The sequence below is a fragment of the Bombina bombina genome, chromosome 1 (genome assembly GCF_027579735.1).
Source record: "Bombina bombina isolate aBomBom1 chromosome 1, aBomBom1.pri, whole genome shotgun sequence".
NCBI lineage: Eukaryota > Metazoa > Chordata > Amphibia > Anura > Bombinatoridae > Bombina > Bombina bombina.
Window position 1 is genome coordinate 194,063,054 of NC_069499.1, and position 21,992 is coordinate 194,085,045.

At 41.9% G+C, this 21,992-nt stretch overlaps 1 protein-coding gene across 1 annotated transcript in view; it reads right to left on the reverse strand.

The window, feature by feature from the left end:
* Positions 1 to 21,992, reverse strand: part of SNAP23 (synaptosome associated protein 23) — a 189,475-nt gene that overhangs the window by 121,845 nt on the left and 45,638 nt on the right. The window contains exons 2-3 of the mRNA XM_053697811.1: positions 12,453 to 12,536; positions 11,559 to 11,600 (exon numbers count right to left, since the gene is read on the reverse strand). Of these exons, the coding sequence (XP_053553786.1) occupies positions 11,559 to 11,600; positions 12,453 to 12,509 (99 nt within the window). The 5' untranslated portion in view covers positions 12,510 to 12,536. The remainder of the gene's footprint in view (positions 1 to 11,558; positions 11,601 to 12,452; positions 12,537 to 21,992) is intronic.

The window sequence follows — 21,992 nt, forward strand, 5'->3', positions numbered from 1 at the left end:
CTATCCAGGCGCTATATTCTGCCCCGTCGGCTGCTGTCAGGGGTCTTGGCTTTCAGTCTGACCCTTTCAGCATCTCCAATGGTACTAGACAGGGGTGCCCCCTATCTCCGCTGTTGTTTGCCCTTGCGATCGAGCCCTTGGCTGCCCATATCCGCGACGATGCGTCCCTTCCAGGGATAATGCTCTCAGGCACTCTGCAAAAAATTGCACTATTCGCAGATGATATCACAATCTTCACTGCGGACCCCGGTAGAGCTGTCCCCAGACTGTTGGATGTTCTAAAGACCTTTGGTGACCTCTCATTTTATAAATTGAACACTCAAAAGACAGAGATATATTGGTGGGGATACCCTCACAATTACATTAACAGTTTAAAGAAAAGTTATAACTTCAAATGGTCACAGGAGCAGGTCACACATCTGGGGGTTAGAATATCTAACAATGCCTCAAAAATGGTCAAGGATAATTACATCCCCTTGTTGTCAGAACTGAGATCCTTAAAAAACGCTTGGGATCACAAGTCCATCTCATGGATGGGGCGTATAGCCTCTATTAAAATGTCTTTCCTCCCTAAGCTCACCTACTTGTTTAGGTGTCTCCCCATCAGAGTCCCTATGCCACTCTTGCTACAGTTTCAGAGTGAAATAACAAAGTTTATTTGGAAGGGCTTGACCCCCAGGATAGCTTAAAAAAATCTGAAATTTCCTATACATCTAGGAGGCCTGGCTTCCCCTTCTGTGGTAAAATACTACGAGGGGGCCATGCTTACCCATATCTCCCAGTGGGGAGTTCTTCAGTCCCGTGATAAATGGCGCGAGATTGAACAGGCCTCTTTACCCCATAATGTCCTGCTCAAGGATATTATTTGGACTCCTCCGCACAGTCGCAGAATTCTAGGTATCAGCAATCTAGTCATCACAGAATGCCTTCAGGTCTGGGACAAGATCCGGCATCGCCAACTAATTGCCCCCCATCCTTCCCCTATCACTTCGGTGGCTGGTCTGCTTTCTGGGTTGGCGGATACCCACCCGAATATATGGGCCAGACTAGGGATTCGGCGGGTCTCGGACTTCTGGTCCGCATCACAGCCCGATGGCTTTATAGACCCAACTCTCCTGGGCTCCCCTGGGGATATTCCTCCGGTCCTCTTTTTTGAGACCATCAGGATTAAAAGTCTCCTGAGAAGCTGGGGTTTTCTCCCCACCACCTCTCGTCAGTCCACCCCATGGGAGTCTGTCTGGAAGACGGGTCACAGACTTATCCGGCCATTATCGTTCCATTACGGGACGCTCGATGGCACTGTCCCGCCTGAAATAGCCCCGCACTTGCAGATCTGGGATGCTTTACTGCATTCTCAAATCTCGGTAGACGCCTGGCAAAGGGCCATCCTTCTGACGAAAAAAACCCTCCATTGCATCACTATGTTCGAAACTTATTACAAGGTGATTTCTCACTGGTACCTGGTTCCCACACGCCTAGCAAGGATGTACCCAGGAGTGTCGCCTCTTTGCTGGAGGAACTGTGGTCTGCAGGGCACCATGCTCCACATTTGGTGGGAATGCCCTAAAATTACTTTCTTATGGTCTCAAGGTTTCCGCGCCCTTACTGATTTTGGAATCAGAATTCCGCCTGGCCCGCCTACTGCTTTGCTCCACCTGGGCTTACAGGACCTACCTAAGCATCAAGCTATCTTCAGTACCTACTTATTAGCCTCTATTAAGACTAATCTGGCTAGGTCCTGGAAAAAAGAAAAACCCCCTTCATGGAACGAGATTGAGAAAACCATGGCCTTCTTATACACCATGGAAAAGACTATATATTTTGACTTAAACAAACTGGATATATTCGAACTTGCTTGGGCCGATTGGAAAGACAAGTTTGATACTTCCTGGAGCCCTCCTGTCACGTCCTAAAGCCTACAGCCTGACTCTTCTTGATCTATCTACCATCTTTCCCCATTTCTTCCCTCTCCTCTTCTATGCTCCCCCCCCCCCTCCTTCCCCCTCCCCCCCCTAGACTTTGTTCTGATTCCAAGACATGTGTTGTGTTGTATAGGTTCCTTTTAAGATATCCCATTTGTCCTCAGACTAATGTGAGATGTCATCTCTCCACCAGGGGAGTCCATCTAATCTTATCAATATTGTATTGTTTCTTATCTTTGGGACCCCCGGTTCTATTCGTAACCATATACTCCTGTATGCCATTGATGTTTGTGTTTGGGACCTGCGTGTCCCTCATTGTTACTTCTATAAGTTTGAAAATAAATAAAAATCTTTTGAAAAAAAAAAAAAAATATTTTTAAAAATGGACGATATAGATAAATAAATAATAAAACAAGTAAGTGTCACATTTCCAGATGTATAAAAGTCAGATTAAATATATATATATATATATATATATGAGATTCCACATATATATGTATAAACAATGCACAAAATCAGCAGTTCTTCATCGCTGTTTCCCCTATTAGATGTGCACTTACTTCTAAGACCCTCAATCAAATGAGGTAAGGATGTAGCAGAATTCACAAATGGGCTAGGCGCCTCCTGTAGTATGGATCAGGTGTGTAGTAGATCACTGGTCATATGCTGAATCTTGTCACAGAAATTATAACCAAGCTCATTATGGATACTCCAAGGTCCAATGCTTTATGTATGGGCAGAAGACTCTCAGCTCCGGTAACCATATAAGTGGAAAAAACCTTTTCTACTGAGTACTACAGCAACGAATTCATATAATACTATATATTCCAATGTGGCCCCATCCTATGCAAATCTTTTTATGTCGTAATTTGAGAGTAATGGTACAGGATGTTTCAAGAGAGAAGAAATAATATACTTTAAGAGATTCATAGATGATCTCATAATTTGCTCTGGTTTGAGCTAAATACAAAGCATGCTACACTTAAATTCAAGATGAATCGGAGCCAAGAGGAAATTGAGTTCTTAGATTTAAAAATCTACAGAGATGATGGTAGATTGGGTACCACCTTGTTTCGTAAACCAACGGACAGAAACTCTCTCCTTGAAGCAACAAATTGTCACCCTCGAGCACTCAAGAGGGCATTACCAAAATCCCAGTTTGTAAGGGTAAGAAGGAATAATACTGACAAGAACAGAGCAGAGAAGCAAACCAATGAGATGAGGAGTCGTTTTCTGAAGAGGGGATATCGCAATCAACTATTGCAACAACATATAACAGAGGTGAATTCAAGAGAGATGGGAGAAACACAAGGGACCATGGAAGAAGATCAGGAGAAAATGACTATGGTAACCACTTATGCAGCAGACAAAAATGGCCTGAATATAATCCTCAAAGAAAATTTGAAGATATTGAGCACGGAAGAGACCCTCCCGTTTAAGGGAATGGGGGTACCTAGGATTGGCAATAGATGGGGGAGATCACTGAAAGATATATTACAGATAAAAGATCCTATACATTGTTACACTACCAGAAAATGGCTGGAAGATGCTAAACCTGGATGCCTTAAATGCAGTGGGTGTACCACATGCAACGGGATGATTACAGGTCAGTTTTTCCATCACCCTAGGAGCAGAAAGAAATAGGTTCATAAATATAGGATGACGTGTACCACTAGTCATGTGGTATATCTACTACACTGCCCGTGTAGTTTGTTTTACGTGGGTAAAACGGGAGATAACCTGAGAATCCGTATGGCCAACCACAGGAGCTCTATACGGGCAGCAATTAAAAATCAGGAGTCAGATCAACCGGTGGCTCGCCATTTTCTAAAGAGTGGACATAATGTATCTGACCTTCGCTATACATTGATAGATCATGTCCCTAACCCCAGGAGAGTAGGGTTAAAATCCTATTACAAAAGGAAGCAAGATGGACATATGAGTTGAATACCATAACACCAAAGGGCTTGAATGTGAAAATGGACTGGCAGTGCTTCTTTTGAATCAGTAATAGGAAGAAATAATAGGATTTATCTATGTGTTTAATTTCCCTAAAATTTACCTATGTGTTTAATATTTTTTCCTAAAAAGTTTTTTCTGTAAAAGGTTTCTCCTGAAAAGATATGCAAAAGGAATAGATTGCAAAAGGTTTTTCATCTAATAAGTGTGTATATAATCTGGATTAAGATCTAGTACACAGTTTGAATTATCCCTACTGTGAATATGTACTTTGTAGTGATGTGCTCTATCTTTAAAGTTATATTTGGGTAGCGTCTTGTTTATATGCATTATCTTGAATTAATTTTTGTATCTTAAACTTGTCCTATAATCATTACTGGTTATAGTGAGACAAGCTGGTGGTCATACACTGTAAGAATGCATGTTAGCTAGGATGCTTTAAGCGATGCTCGCATCGGTAGTAATATATAGCGATTAGGATTGTACTGAGCATAGTTATGTTATAAGTAATTGTTACGCACTGCATTTTAGGTTTTATATATCTAATGCTTTTATTCACACAGATAGTCACTGTTAAGATACGATCACCGAGTGAAGGGCTCCCTAGCAACAGACGGCGTCTCTAATGACGAGCACATGCTGGGTTAGCAACATATGGTGATTGACATTTCCGGTGGTGGTGCCTAACAACGAGCGGCGTCTTCTTTCTGATGACGTATTCTATGCGCCTGGCACACACCGCTGGGAGTTGCACAAGGTGGGTTGATTGATTATGTTGAAAGCATAGGGGTAAGTGGGTATAAGTATGTACTTAATTTTAAGCACTGTATGTAAGTCTGAAGACGGGGGTGAAACCCCGAAACATCACTTTAAGGAGTAAAATTTGTGATTTAAAAACGGAGAGTATCTGCTGTCTTTTTTGATGTTTGCAAAAACAGAATTTATGTTTACCTGATAAATTACTTTCTCCAACGGTGTGTCCGGTCCACGGAGTCATCCTTACTTGTGGGATATTCTCTTCCCCAACAGGAAATGGCAAAGAGCCCAGCAAAGCTGGTCACATGATCCCTCCTAGGCTCCGCCTACCCCAGTCATTCGACCGACGTTAAGGAGGAATATTTGCATAGGAGAAACCATATGGTACCGTGGTGACTGTAGTTAAAGAAAATAAATTATCAGACCTGATTAAAAAAACCAGGGCGGGCCGTGGACCGGACACACCGTTGGAGAAAGTAATTTATCAGGTAAACATAAATTCTTTTTTCTCCAACATAGGTGTGTCCGGTCCACGGCGTCATCCTTACTTGTGGGAACCAATACCAAAGCTTTAGGACACGGATGAAGGGAGGGAGCAAATCAGGTCACCTAAATGGAAGGCACCACGGCTTGCAAAACCTTTCTCCCAAAAATAGCCTCAGAAGAAGCAAAAGTATCAAACTTGTAAAATTTGGTAAAAGTGTGCAGTGAAGACCAAGTCGCTGCCCTACATATCTGATCAACAGAAGCCTCGTTCATGAAGGCCCATGTGGAAGCCACAGCCCTAGTGGAATGAGCTGTGATTCTTTCGGGAGGCTGCCGTCCGGCAGTCTCGTAAGCCAATCTGATGATGCTTTTAATCCAAAAAGAGAGAGAGGTAGAAGTTGCTTTTTGACCTCTCCTTTTACCGGAATAAACAACAAACAAGGAAGATGTTTGTCTAAAATCCTTTGTAGCATCTAAATAGAATTTTAGAGCGCGAACAACATCCAAATTGTGCAACAAACGTTCCTTCTTTGAAACTGGTTTCGGACACAGAGAAGGTACGATAATCTCCTGGTTAATGTTTTTGTTAGAAACAACTTTTGGAAGAAAACCAGGTTTAGTACGTAAAACCACCTTATCTGCATGGAACACCAGATAAGGAGGAGAACACTGCAGAGCAGATAATTCTGAAACTCTTCTAGCAGAAGAAATAGCAACTAAAAACAAAACTTTCCAAGATAATAACTTAATATCAACGGAATGTAAGGGTTCAAACGGAACCCCCTGAAGAACTGAAAGAACTAAATTGAGACTCCAAGGAGGAGTCAAAGGTTTGTAAACAGGCTTAATTCTAACCAGAGCCTGAACAAAGGCTTGAACATCTGGCACAGCTGCCAGCTTTTTGTGAAGTAACACAGACAAGGCAGAAATCTGTCCCTTCAGGGAACTTGCAGATAATCCTTTTTCCAATCCTTCTTGAAGGAAGGATAGAATCTTAGGAATCGTAACCTTGTCCCAAGGGAATCCTTTAGATTCACACCAACAGATATATTTTTTCCAAATTTTGTGGTAAATCTTTCGAGTTACAGGCTTTCTGGCCTGAACAAGAGTATCGATAACAGAATCTGAGAACCCTCGCTTCGATAAGATCAAGCGTTCAATCTCCAAGCAGTCAGCTGGAGTGAAACCAGATTCGGATGTTCGAACGGACCCTGAACAAGAAGGTTTCGTCTCAAAGGTAGCTTCCAAGGTGGAGCCGATGACATATTCACCAGATCTGCATACCAAGTCCTGCGTGGCCACGCAGGAGCTATCAAGATCACCGACGCCCTCTCCTGATTGATCCTGGCTACCAGCCTGGGGATGAGAGGAAACGGCGGGAACACATAAGCTAGTTTGAAGGTCCAAGGTGCTACTAGTGCATCCACTAGAACCGCCTTGGGATCCCTGGATCTGGACCCGTAGCAAGGAACTTTGAAGTTCTGACGAGAGGCCATCAGATCCATATCTGGAATGCCCCACAGCTGAGTGACTTGGGCAAAGATTTCCGGATGGAGTTCCCACTCCCCCGGATGCAATGTCTGACGACTCAGAAAATCCGCTTCCCAAATTTCCACTCCTGGGATGTGGATAGCAGGCAGGTGGCAGGAGTGAGACTCCGCCCATAGAATGATTTTGGTCACTTCTTCCATCGCTAGGGAACTCCTTGTTCCCCCCTGATGGTTGATGTACGCAACAGTTGTCATGTTGTCTGATCGAAACCGTATGAACTTGGCCCTCGCTAGCTGAGGCCAAGCCTTGAGAGCATTGAATATCGCTCCCAGTTCCAGAATATTTATCGGTAGAAGAGATTCTTCCCGAGACCAAAGACCCTGAAGCTTTCAGGGATCTCCAGACCGCGCCCCAGCCCATCAGACTGGCGTCGGTCGTGACAATGACCCACTCTGGTCTGCGGAATGTCATCCCTTGTGACAGGTTGTCCAGGGACAGCCACCAACGGAGTGAGTCTCTGGTCCTCTGATTTACTTGTATCTTCGGAGACAAGTCTGTATAGTCCCCATGCCACTGACTGAGCATGCACAGTTGTAATGGTCTCAGATGAATGCGCGCAAAAGGAACTATGTCCATTGCCGCTACCATCAACCCGATCACTTCCATGCACTGAGCTATGGAAGGAAGAGGAACGGAATGAAGTATCCGACAAGAGTCTAGAAGTTTTGTTTTTCTGGCCTCTGTCAGAAAAATCCTCATTTCTAAGGAGTCTATTATTGTTCCCAAGAAGGGAACCCTTGTTGACGGAGATAGAGAACTCTTTTCCACGTTCACTTTCCAACCGTGAGATCTGAGAAAGGCCAGGACAATGTCCGTGTGAGCCTTTGCTTGAGGAAGGGACGACGCTTGAATCAGAATGTCGTCCAAGTAAGGTACTACAGCAATGCCCCTTGGTCTTAGCACAGCTAGAAGGGACCCTAGTACCTTTGTGAAAATCCTTGGAGCAGTGGCTAATCCGAAAGGAAGCGCCACGAACTGGTAATGCTTGTCCAGGAATGCGAACCTTAGGAACCGATGATGTTCCTTGTGGATAGGAATATGTAGATACGCATCCTTTAAATCCACCGTGGTCATGAATTGACCTTCCTGGATGGAAGGAAGAATAGTTCGAATGGTTTCCATCTTGAACGATGGAACCTTGAGAAACTTGTTTAAGATCTTGAGATCTAAGATTGGTCTGAACGTTCCCTCTTTTTTGGGAACTATGAACAGATTGGAGTAGAACCCCATCCCTTGTTCTCTTAATGGAACAGGATGAATCACTCCCATTTTTAACAGGTCTTCTACACAATGTAAGAATGCCTGTCTTTTTATGTGGTCTGAAGACAACTGAGACCTGTGGAACCTCCCCCTTGGGGGAAGTCCCTTGAATTCCAGAAGATAACCTTGGGAGACTATTTCTAGCGCCCAAGGATCCAGAACATCTCTTGCCCAAGCCTGAGCGAAGAGAGAGAGTCTGCCCCCCACCAGATCCGGTCCCGGATCGGGGGCCAACATTTCATGCTGTCTTGGTAGCAGTGGCAGGTTTCTTGGCCTGCTTTCCCTTGTTCCAGCCTTGCATTGGTCTCCAAGCTGGCTTGGCTTGAGAAGTATTACCCTCTTGCTTAGAGGACGTAGCACTTTGGGCTGGTCCGTTTCTACGAAAGGGACGAAAATTAGGTTTATTTTTCGCCTTGAAAGGCCGATCCTGAGGAAGGGCGTGGCCCTTACCCCCAGTGATATCAGAGATAATCTCTTTCAAGTCAGGGCCAAACAGCGTTTTCCCCTTGAAAGGAATGTTAAGTAGCTTGTTCTTGGAAGACGCATCAGCCGACCAAGATTTCAACCAAAGCGCTCTGCGCGCCACAATAGCAAACCCAGAATTCTTAGCCGCTAACCTAGCCAATTGCAAAGTGGCGTCTAGGGTGAAAGAATTAGCCAATTTGAGAGCATTGATTCTGTCCATAATCTCCTCATAAGGAGGAGAATCACTATCGACCGCCTTTATCAGCTCATCGAACCAGAAACATGCGGCTGTAGCGACAGGGACAATGCATGAAATTGGTTGTAGAAGGTAACCCTGCTGAACAAACATCTTTTTAAGCAAACCTTCTAATTTTTTATCCATAGGATCTTTGAAAGCACAACTATCCTCTATGGGTATAGTGGTGCGTTTGTTTAAAGTGGAAACCGCTCCCTCGACCTTGGGGACTGTCTGCCATAAGTCCTTTCTGGGGTCGACCATAGGAAACAATTTTTTAAATATGGGGGGAGGGACGAAAGGAATACCGGGCCTTTCCCATTCTTTATTAACAATGTCCGCCACCCGCTTGGGTATAGGAAAAGCTTCTGGGAGTCCCCGGCACCTCTAGGAACTTGTCCATTTTACATAGTTTCTCTGGGATGACCAACTTGTCACAATCATCCAGAGTGGATAGTACCTCCTTAAGCAGAATGCGGAGATGTTCCAACTTAAATTTAAATGTAATCACATCAGGTTCAGCTTGTTGAGAAATGTTCCCCGAATCAGTAATTTCTCCCTCAGACAAAACCTCCCTGGCCCCATCAGACTGGGTTAGGGGCCCTTCAGAAACATTAATATCAGCGTCGTCATGCTCTTCAGTATCTAAAACAGAGCAGTCGCGCTTACGCTGATAAGTGTTCATTTTGGCTAAAATGTTTTTGACAGAATTATCCATTACAGCCGTTAATTGTTGCATAGTAAGGAGTATTGGCGCGCTAGATGTACTAGGGGCCTCCTGAGTGGGCAAGACTCGTGTAGACGAAGGAGGGAATGATGCAGTACCATGCTTACTCCCCTCACTTGAGGAATCATCTTGGGCATCATTGTCATTGTCACATAAATCACATTTATTTAAATGAATAGGAATTCTGGCTTCCCCACATTCAGAACACAGTCTATCTGGTAGTTCAGACATGTTAAACAGGCATAAACTTGATAACAAAGTACAAAAAACGTTTTAAAATAAAACCGTTACTGTCACTTTAAATTTTAAACTGAACACACTTTATTACTGCAATTGCGAAAAAACATGAAGGAATTGTTCAAAATTCACCAAATTTTCACCACAGTGTCTTAAAGCCTTAAAAGTATTGCACACCAAATTTGGAAGCTTTAACCCTTAAAATAACGGAACCGGAGCCGTTTTGAACTTTAACCCCTTTACAGTCCCTGGTATCTGCTTTGCTGAGACCCAACCAAGCCCAAAGGGGAATACGATACCAAATGACGCCTTCAGAAAGTCTTTTCTAAGTATCAGAGCTCCTTTCACATGCGACTGCATGCCATGCCTCTCAAAAACAAGTGCGCAACACCGGCGCGAAAATGAGGCTCTGCCTATGCTTTGGGAAAGCCCCTAAAGAATAAGGTGTCTAAAACAGTGCCTGCCGATATTATTATATCAAAATACCCAGATAAAATGATTCCTCAAGGCTAAATATGTGTTAATAATGAATCGATTTAGCCCAGAAAAAGTCTACAGTCTTAATAAGCCCTTGTGAAGCCCTTATTTATGATCATAATAAACATGGCTTACCGGATCCCATAGGGAAAATGACAGCTTCCAGCATTACATCGTCTTGTTAGAATGTGTCATACCTCAAGCAGCAAGAGACTGCTCACTGTTCCCCCAACTGAAGTTAATTGCTCTCAACAGTCCTGTGTGGAACAGCCATGGATTTTAGTGACGGTTGCTAAAATCATTTTCCTCATACAAACAGAAATCTTCATCTCTTTTCTGTTTCTGAGTAAATAGTACATACCAGCACTATTTCAAAATAACAAACTCTTGATTGAATAATAAAAACTACAGTTAAACACTAAAAAACTCTAAGCCATCTCCGTGGAGATGTTGCCTGTACAACGGCAAAGAGAATGACTGGGGTAGGCGGAGCCTAGGAGGGATCATGTGACCAGCTTTGCTGGGCTCTTTGCCATTTCCTGTTGGGGAAGAGAATATCCCACAAGTAAGGATGACGCCGTGGACCGGACACACCTATGTTGGAGAAAAAATGTTTGCTGAGCACCCCGGACTGGAAATAAATTGAGAGTGCTGAACCATCAAGGACTGGAAAATAAATAAGCATGGTCATTAAAACTAAAACAAGAAATCTAATGGTGGCCTAAGACTTTGCACAGTACTGTATATAATATATATATACACACACACACACACTTACACAGAGAGAAGCACACTCACAGGAACGAACAACTGGCTCAATACTATTGTTAGCCTGTTCTGTGGTGATTTACCACCTCAGTGCAGCTTCTTTTAGCTCAGTAATGCTTTTCACAGAGAAGAACTTTCCTGTAAGAGAGATAGAGAGATAGAGAGATAGAGAGATAGAGAGATAGAGAGATAGAGAGATAGAGAGATATATATATATATATATATATATATATATATATATATAGTGTTTATATGTGCATATATGCTGGAAAACTGGCACCGATAGACTTGCTCGACAAAGGGTTGTCACAAGCCTTCAACGTTTTTAAAACAAAAGCACTAAACCCGACAGGAGTTATATTAAGGTGTACAATGTATATATTTCATATAAAATATTTAAAACAAATATTACTTTTAGTTATTATAAAATATTTCAATAATAATGATTTATTACAATTTTTAAGAACCTCTAATATTTTTGAATACTTTATATAAATACATCAGAGTGTGAAGAACAACAAGAAATGTAAAGGATACATATAGTGCCCACAATGTCTTCTGCAGCCCTGTGATCATGCAAAAAAGTTTCTTTATGGTCCCATATTTGACAAATACAGCCATCCCAGGTCTTGCTAGTAACACAATTAACAATTTCACTAAAATCCAATTAAATATTGAGTTATTGATCAGTGAAGCTAAATTGAGATTTTCTTACTTCTACAGCAAGATTCAGCATCCTGCGTGTGCTTTCCAAAGACTGAAAGAGAAAAGAAGGAAGAACAGTTACTTCATAAGAAAAAAATAAAAATCACAAAAACACTATATCTAGAGGAAAGTATCAAGTTGCAGGCGGACAGGTTCCTAAGCAGAGAACATGTGTGCCTGTAATTGCCACTTACGGTGAAGCATCACTCAGTGAAATTTAAGATAGCAGTAGCACCAAAGCTTTATTATACTTTCAATTTACTGCTGTTGCCAAAATGTACTTTGTTCTATTGCTATCCCTTGTTGAAGTGCATACCTAGGTGGGCTCAAGAGCCGCAGTGCACTACTAGGAGCTAACTGCTGATCGGTAGTTGCACATTCATGCCTCTTGTCATTGGCCTGCCAGATGTGTTCAGCTAGCTCCCACTAGTGCACTGCTGTTCTTAAGCGGGGAGCCCACATAGTTACATGCAACAGTCCAAGAGTAAAATGCCCTTAAATATTAGGACATCTTTTTGCGCTTCTATGTTCCTTTAATGAACAATGCAAGCAAGAACTATGCCAACTTCCTACCCCCTCACTTCCTCATTAGTGCATGTTATCTGAATGTTCCCAGCATTTAATAGGAGGTTACAAAACAGAGCACACATTACAAAAATAAAGTAACTGGAAATAATTAAATACATTTTGCCTAAGAAGGGTATTGTAAAGTTTTAACTGACATTTTTACCTGCAATGCTTTTAAAACAGCCAAGTTTAACACCCAAGGAATAAATACTTGTGGTACTAGCCTGTTCAAAAGCATTGCAGGAAGATATTGTGCTTGAACAGTCTAGCATCCAAGGCATCCAGTATGCATGGCAACAGGTAAGGTTCATATTCATAAGCAAATTGGGTGTGTTACCTCATCTGTGACCTGATTGGCTCGCAGTTGGATATCTTCTGCTGTCATGTCGTCCATGTCTTAAGCTGTTCAGGAGGAGGTTATCTACAAAAAATAATAAAAATAAATAAAAAAGTGATCATGTGAAAGCAAATAAAGCAGCAATGAGGTTGAAGAGTAAATGTTTACCAAGTTAAGACAAAATAAACAAGTTAAGACTAGGAACTATGAAGCTTTCACCTATTTTTCTCTCACGCATACAAACATGAGAAGATGATCTGGTTAAGGCCATCTATTTTTAAAATACTACAAGCATATTAATGGGAGCCTTTTCAATGCCTATTTTTAATGAGATACTAAACTAACATTGTTTAACAAGAGAACAGAGTTTACTTGTCCAGTTCTAATTCCAGCAAGTGTGACTGAACATTCCAGGTATGACTGAACACATGCTTTTGGCATGAATTCTCTTTGTTCTAGCAATATGATAATTGTTACCCCTGCTACATAACCGATTGCTAATGGAATTTTTTATTTATTTATTTTTTTTAATTATGAAAAAATATTATGAAAAAGTTAGTTAGTTTTTCTTTCATGATTCAGATAGAGAATACAATTTTTAAACATACCAATTTACTTCTATTATATAATTAGCTTCATTCATTAGAAATAATTTGTTGAAGAAATAGCAATGCACATAGGTAAGCCAATCACACGAGGTATCTATGTGCAGCCACCAAATCAGCATCTTTTAAACCTAAATCTAAATATGCTTTTCAGCAAAGGATATCTAGACAATGAAGCAAATTAGACAATAGAAATTCGAAAGTTGTTTAAAATTGCATGATCTTTCTAAATCATGGAAGAAAAAATATGTGGGTTTCATGTCCCTTTAAGGACTTTTTGCTATTTCAGACCATCTTTAAATGGATAGTACCCACTTAAAGTGATGTTGGTTGGCTACTGAAAACATCTGTATACGTGAGAATTGAGGAACATGCATTTGAACTATATAAAAAAATAAAAAAATTGGGCGGGGGAACACGTCTTAGATAATAGTTGCTCCCAGATTGGTGGATACATGCTACGCTCTGATATCGCATATAAAAAAATAAAAAAACGGGGCGGGGGAACACGTTTTAGATAATAGTTGCTTCCAGATTGGTGGATACATGCTACGCTCTGATATCGCTAATTCTTTAATTAGTCTGTGTTAATACTGTGTTTTTAATATGCAAGTAGCACCAGATGTGTATAACTCTATATAGAACATTCCTATCACCTAGCTAACTCTATTCTGATATAGGTCCATTAGACAGAAATTAGACATATGCCGGTAATATCCAAGTATATACAGGTGGGCCTAACAGGGCTATATTTGTTACCTACTTTGAGTTATCTCTGTCTCTTTTTCACTTAGTTTGTTTCTGAAAGAATATGGCATTGTATATATCTGGGGGTCTAAACTCTGCTTTCTCAAATGTATGTGTCATGTACTCTATGGGGAAATTGGTCCCTAATGTGATTCATTGAGCCAACGCTAAAGATCCTACGAGTTTTAAGTGACTGTGCAGTATACTTAGTTGTTTAGATTACTGCATCATTAGATGTGCTATCTATTTTGAACATTATTACTTTGCCACAGGGGATATGCTGCTATCCAGCGTCCCTAATACAATAGAAATATAGGTCGTATTCCAGTGGATATGTTCTAGGGAGTCATGTACTGGTGAGGCTGTAAAATTCCTATATATCTTTATTCATTGGTAAAGGGTAATTAGTGAGATAGGCCTCTCTTGTAGGTCCTGAGGAGTAAGTTTGCTACAAGTCTTTTACATTATGCTTCGTTTCCCTCCCCCCACCCTTTTGCTTACTGGTTAAGCTTAGGGGCACAGACCCCACTCGAAACTCCTAATAACTGTTTATATATGCTTTTTACTAGCGATAATTGAAATGCTCCCCTTCCCCTTTAAAATGAAGTGTTATTTTTCCAGGCTGTATTGCTATATTTACAGTGTGATCATACCACATGTGAACTCGATTCTTTTATTTGGTTATTTATAATCTTCTGTTCTGACATTCGAGTATGATGATGTATATTTTTCTGTGTATTTTGTTTGCAATAACCTCAATAAAAAAATTCATAAGCAGATTTTGTATAGAGTGGATTTAAATCATCAAGCTAACATGCAGATAGAGCATGTGATTTTAAGCAACTTTACAATTTACTCCTATTATCTTATTTGTTTTGTTCTCTTGATATCCTTTGTTGAAAGGGATACCTAGGTAGACTCAGAAGCTGCTGATTGGTGGCTGCACATATGCCTCATGTTATTGGCTTACCCAATGCATTCATCTAGCTCCCAATAGTGCATTGCTGATTTCAACAAAGGATATCAAGCAAAATAAGTAAATTAGATAATAGAAGTAAAATGGAAAGTTGTTTAAAATTGTATTCTTTATCTGAATCATAAAAGAAAAATGTTGGTTTCATGTCCCTTTAAATGTAGGAATTGTACTTGTGGTATAGCGCTGTGTGAAAACTAATTTCACCACTTTAAAGTTGTATTCATATGACTTAAGTGCAAAAAGAGAATGCCAGTGAGGTAGCTCAGTTGGTAAATGCCCTGACTACAAAAAACATAAAATTATGCTTACCTGATAATTTCATTTTCTTCTGAAGGGAAGAGTCCACAGCTGCAATCATTACTTTTGGGAAATACAGAACCTGGCCACCAGGAGGAGGCAAAGACAACCCAGCCAAAGGCTTAAATACCTCCCCCACTTCCCTCGTCCTCCAGTCATTCTGCCAAGGGAACAAGGAACAGTAGGAGAAATATCAGGATGAAAAAGGTGCCAGAAGAACAAAAGATTACAGCCGTCTAATAGATAAAACACGGGCTGGAGCTGTGGACTCTTTCCTTCAGAAGAAAATGAAATTATCAGGTAAGCATAATTTATGTTTTTCTTCTTAAAAAGGGAAGAGTGCACAGCTGCATTCATTACTTTTGGGAAAACAATACCCAAGCTAGAGGACACTTAATGCAAACAACGTGTGAGTACAAAAGGCGGCTCCTTCGAAACCCTAAAAAATATAGACGACATGGGTGAAAACCCAAAGTCCAGTTAACTGCACAGTTACACCACCGGCAAAGCCGAACTAAACCACTCAGTCCTAGAGTCCGTCAAGCCCAAACAACTTCTGAGGAGTCAGCGCAGATCACGATTCCCATGAAGGTACCCGACCAAGACAAGGACCGCTATCTGCCCCCAAAAGGGAGAACAGATTCTCATGAAAGATCCAAAGGAACATTCCACTCTGCAGAACATAGAACAACCCATGGTTGTCGTACAATAGCAATGCCCAGGGAGACGAACTCCCTAGAAACACAATGACCGGAAAAAAAAAAAAAAAAAGATCCATACACAGGGAAACATGTCCCAAAAAGGACTCGAGGAAAACCCTCATATCCCTGACCCTGTACCATACCCAAAAGGTACTCCAGGAAAACCCATGTGCTCCCCGTTGCCTCATATTAGATATAGATCTGCAAGCTAGACAGCAGAAAAAGGATAACTATCCCAGCAGCTAGTAAAGAGTTATCCAAAAAGAACACCAACCGTCTGAACAGGAACTTCAAATGACCAACTTCCAGGTAGAACGCTGACACACCATTGCTAATGCTAACACCCAGTCAAAGTGCAATAAGCTGTAGCTGGTTACACCCTCAAAGTGCAATAGCTGTAGCTGGATTCAACTGCAACCCTTTCAAGGGCTCACAGCCCCCCGAATAGAGCTCCAAGGGGCATCCCATCCCAGCACCGAAAGATAGTGTAAAGGAGGAGGACATCCAAGACCTCCCACAAATGAGAGAACCGACTCTAAAGAAAACGGTCAACCCGCATAGGAGTAACTAACCCCCAATCTTCCCTCTAGGATAATGATCCTAGCCCAAAGGCTAGTCAAGACCAAAGACAAGAATCCCAGACTAAAGAAACAGAAGGGAAGGGTCAACATAGGAACAAGGCCCCTGGTTAGACCGCAGACCGGTACTACAAACGGTATGTTACCATGAGTCAGGATAGACATTGTGCTCGGATACGAAACCCCCTAAAAACAAGGAACACTTCCCAAGGGAAGAAGGCCCTCAGATCCTCAGCATCCATAAATCAGAATCCAACATATAGCAGGAGCCCCATAGGGATCAAACCCTCAGCCTCCCACTGCAGGAATGGAGGAACCAGTCACTACATCGCAACTCCCCTTCCAGGATTCTGGAACGCAAGAAGGGAAAAAACCCTTACAAGGCAAGACATCAAGGACCCACATGGCGCTCCAAATACTAAGTTAACTCCGAACCTGGGAGAACCCTATCCCCACTCTAGAAGAGAAGGGAAAGAAACAACGGAAACCACCCTACCCTAGAGGCGAGACCTCTCAGCCATATCGCCAACCCAGGTGAGGTACCTGGAGTCTACAGAAACAGCGTAAATGCGCCAGAAGACCAGTATGGAACCATCAAGAGGATCTAAAGCCTAAGCCACAAAACAATAGGCATCTGTCTACGGAGAGAGGCCTGCAGGACCACAAACATCTAGTGTGAGATTGAACCGTCCATACCGATCTAAGGAGAGACACTGACCTAGGACTGGGTCCCCGAAAAAGGAATCAATTGAAGATCCAACTTCCAGAGGAACCTTAAGTTGCCTCCTACAAGGAGGAACGTACCTCTAAAGTCTGTAGACTTGGCGATCTAGCAATAGCCTCAAACCCAAGAGTCACAAAAGACTTCCCTAAACGGTCTAAGATTCAGCACCCAGGGCACCTGGATCGCAAAGAAATCTCGTAGGCAATCGTTAGTACGTGCTACACACACAGGCAGGGTAGCAACCAACACCCGAAGGCGAATGAGAACCCTGTAACCTGCTCGCCATCCTTAAAGAAATTTAATAGTACTCATTTCATCGACCTCGGAAGGAAGAAGGGAAGAGTCAGCCCTGCCAGGATTCAAACCTGTGATCTTGGATCCTTTAAACAGGCTTTTTGGTAGTCAGGGCATTTACCATGAGCTACCTCACTGGTCCCAGAGAATCTAACTTAAGACACAGCCCACGAAGCCTCTAATGGAGCATCGAGGATAAATGGTCAACTATCTGACCCCAGAAGGGCGGTCCTCCATAACCGACCTTGTCTCTTCATTGACAAGCCCCAAGGCTAGAGTTGCCACAAGGACGGAAAAACACCCCAACGTCGAGACCATGGTCAGACCAATGGTAATGGAAGAGTCAATAGTCAGAGATCCTTGAAGGATCTATCTTCCAAAATCTTCTTTAAGCAGGCAAAAGCTGGAGCTTTGCAGCTCCCCACAGAAGGCAGGAAACCCCTGCACAGCAACTTTTAGAGTAACAACTCTGAGCAGAGAAAGAACATGCCCGTGCATCCAGACCATATGATCTACCCAAGGCGGGAAGGAAGGAAACTCTGCCACCGCAATAAAATGCTTAATAGGCTAAGAGTCAGCGTCCGGAAGAACCTCGAGTGAAAATGCGAATCATTAAACACTCGGCACATTAGACCACATAGGTCACACACATCTCCCAACTCCAAAGAATGCAATAACGGTTCTGAGTCCCCGGGGACCTGAAGAACCATAATGTCTGCAAAAACAGATCTGTATCCCAGACGAGAAGCCCAAACAACCAACCTAGATTGGCACTCATAACCCTCCGTACGGAGGGGTTGTATTTAAACAACAGGCCTTATACTTCTATGGACTCCGGGCTCGGATCCTACCGAATAGGCCAAGAGATATTCAGAATCCAGCAGGATTATCAGCACCACGAGGGTGACATGAATCCTGGTAACAGCTGAAAAAGTATCCAACCAGTACCTGCCTGGCATAAGGACACTCTAGAACTGCCCAAAGTCCAAGAAAATGTGCCCCGAAGGATGGATAAATGAACTAGAAAAAAACAATTCTATTATTCAACAAGTGCGCAACTTCCGAGGAAGTGCCCATGCAACCTAGTATCGGTTCCAGAGAAGAACGTTTATAAAAACAAAAATCTAACAGACATGATTTTTTAATAATAAATAAGCTTTAATAAAAAACAAATTAAACACATCTATTCGGATCAAATTAAAATGAAGGCAGCACCCATCGGGTGAACGTCCAAGGTGAATGAGGACGACAACGGGACCAGCCGATTAAAAGCCCTATTCACCCAAGCTCAGAACTGGAACCGAAAGACAAAGAAAAAGGGCGACGTTAAGGAGATTGGCTTCATCCCCAAACGTCATATTCATTTTGCCATCCAGATTCTAAGGCCTCGGATCCTCCAACATTGCCAAAACATGTCATAAAAGAACACGAAGGTGAGCCAGCCTATAATGGAAGACAAAATCATCGCTCGCCAAATCAACTGAAGACCCTGGCCCGAGATAGGTGCCCCTGAAGACTCAGGGGCCAACGCTTCCCCAGAAAGCACGGACAGTATCTTAGAAATACTTCACTTGGGAGATATAAATGATTCAGCACCATAGAAATGGCCATGTGGAACCGTGCCGTAACCTCTGGAGTAAACAAGTCACCCTCCTGAGAAGGAGTAAAGGCCATAGGGAAACCTGCTTGCGTAGCCGGGAAATGGACTGGGACACTCGCTTCACAAGTCATGGAAACCTCAGAGGCGGATGGATCAACGCACTCTAAGCTCCCTGCTTCGGGAGAAGAGAGTACTCTAGAAGAGCAATCAGAACATAACTGATGGGCATTGATTACCTGGCCCATTTCATATTCATCATAAGACACCGTATCGGAAGCATCCGTGTCACGCATATGAGAATCCTCCATAAATTTGGGATTACAAAAATGACAAAAAAATAACCGTCACTTTTTAACACCCCCAATGGCTGGGGCACTCACCACCTCCTGTGAACGAGACAACCCATGATCAAGACTCTCTCGGTCGCACACAGTCAGCATATGGAAGTGAAAAACAACGTAACCACACCCGTCACAAGGTGCACCATGCCAGTCACGAAAAGGGCGCACAATCTGGAAAGATTGCGTCATTAAAAGAAGGCCGTTATGTTTCGTAAAGGCCGTGAGCCTAAGTGTAGCTACATAATTGCAGATAGAACCATATAACAAACATGATTAAAAGTCCCCCCATTGGGACCCTATCTTATTTCGTTAACATTACATTCACATATCGAAATAAAATGAAACGATCTTACCGGAATCTACGCCGTGGAACAGGAACACGGCCCTTCAAGTGTGACAGATAGTAGCCCCGCTTCTGACATGGACTTGAGTGAAGAAAGGTAGGCAGCGAAACTAGTCAACTCTGAATATCAAGTAGCTCGGGATGGGTTCGCAGTAAAACTCTCCATGCATCTCCAGACTCTAACTTTCATCCATACTCTCACTGAGAGGCTGACAGGATTACTTAGAACTCCAGTCCAATTGCGTAGAGTAGTACCCTCCATGAGAGACTCTCTCAAACTTCTGACACTTCTCTGTCAACCTCTTGTGACGAAAGGCAAAGAATGACTGGGGGGTGAGGGAAGTGAGGGAGGTATTTAAGCCTTTGCCTCATCCTGGTGGCCAGGTTCTGTATTTCCCAAAAGTAATGAATGCAGCTGTGGACTCTTCCCTTTTAAGAAGAAAAACCCTGTTTAAAAGATCCAAGGTCACTGGTTCAAATCCCGGCAGGGCCGACTCAGCCCTTCATCCTTCCGAGGTCGATAAAATGAGTACCATTAAATTGGGTAATAACTACTATTCAGCTGCAGATTTGGTTAATTCCGAGAGCGAGCGCTGAAAAAACGCTTTAAGTCCAACTGGGAGAAAGGCGCTATATAAATACTAGTTATTATTATACATATGTCTCGCTCATACTAAAGGTTTTTAGGGAAAAGTTAAAAAAAAAAAAAAAACACACACACACTGGGACTTGCTTGGGAATGGGACATTATCATTTTTTTGTATAGCGCTGCAAAGTTATATGCACACAAAAGACCCTAATAAAGTTTATTTTCTAGTTGTCAAGTCCTAAAGGCCTGTATGGGCTATCCTTGATGACAATTTAGTCAGGAGATCACAGTAACAGCAATATTTAATAAAATCCAAGACGCAGAAATCTCACATGCCATGAATTAAATATAATAATGGTATATTCTGAAGCTGCTGTGTCTTCTCAAAAAAAATATATATATATAATACTGTAATAATAATAATAATAATAATAATATATAGTGATTTCATTTTCTGCTGACGCTGGGAGGGTGGCTCGTTTCCGTATTTGTATCTATTTCTACCATACATATGTCATATTGTCTTGACAAAGGCCTGACACGTGGCCGAAACTTTGACTGACTTTTTAGGATAACTCTTCAAAAAGCTTGAACTGCTTTATTATAAGTCCTATGAGTGTCCTTCTCTACAAAATCACTATATATTATCAACAAATATTGGCTTGCACCCAGGCGATCTATGGACTACTAAAGGTGGAAAACGAGGTGACCAAGTTAGTTGTTTGTTCTCTCTCTCATTTGTGTAGTTCACTCACTGAAATTTGACTACATTAGGGTTTAAATGTAGGTAGCAAAAAAAGCTCAAAATTGGCTCAGCACTAGGGTGAAAAAAGGCTTTGCAGCAAAAGGGTTATTTCTTTTTAACAACATTTTACATCTTTTACACTCAGAAATTTAAAAAGTGGCAGCAAATATTACAGGTATACCCCGCTCATACAGTGGGTTAGGGACCGGAGCTCCGCTGTAAAAGTGAAAACCGCCTTAAAGTGAAACAAGGCAGTTTTAGCTTTCTTTTCACTTGCCAGTGTGTTTAAAGACTTGAAAACATGTTTGAATTAATTTATATTAGGGGTACAATAGTGCTATGTTTAGTTTAACACTAGCACAGCATTCAATAAATACTGTACCTGTAAAAACATAATTTATGTAAAAACTTACCTGATAAATTCATTTCTTTCATATTAACAAGAGTCCATGAGCTAGTGACGTATGGGATATACATTCCTACCAGGAGGGGCAAAGTTTCCCAAACCTTAAAATGCCTATAAATACACCCCTCACCACACCCACAAATCAGTTTAACGAATAGCCAAGAAGTGGGGTGATAAGAAAAAAAGTGCGAAGCATATAAAATAAGGAATTGGAATAATCGTGCTTTATATAAAAAAATCATAACCACCACAAAAAAGGGTGGGCCTCATGGACTCTTGTTAATATGAAAGAAATGAATTTATCAGGTAAGTTCTTACATAAATTATGTTTTCTTTCATGTAATTAACAAGAGTCCATGAGCTAGTGACGTATGGGATAATGACTACCCAAGATGTGGATCTTTCCACACAAGAGTCACTAGAGAGGGAGGGATAAAATAAAGACAGCCAATTCCTGCTGAAAATAATCCACACCCAAATAAAGTTTAACAAAAAACATAAGCAGAAGATTCAAACTGAAACCGCTGCCTGAAGAACTTTTCTACCAAAAACTGCTTCAGAAGAAGAAAATACATCAAAATGGTAGAATTTAGT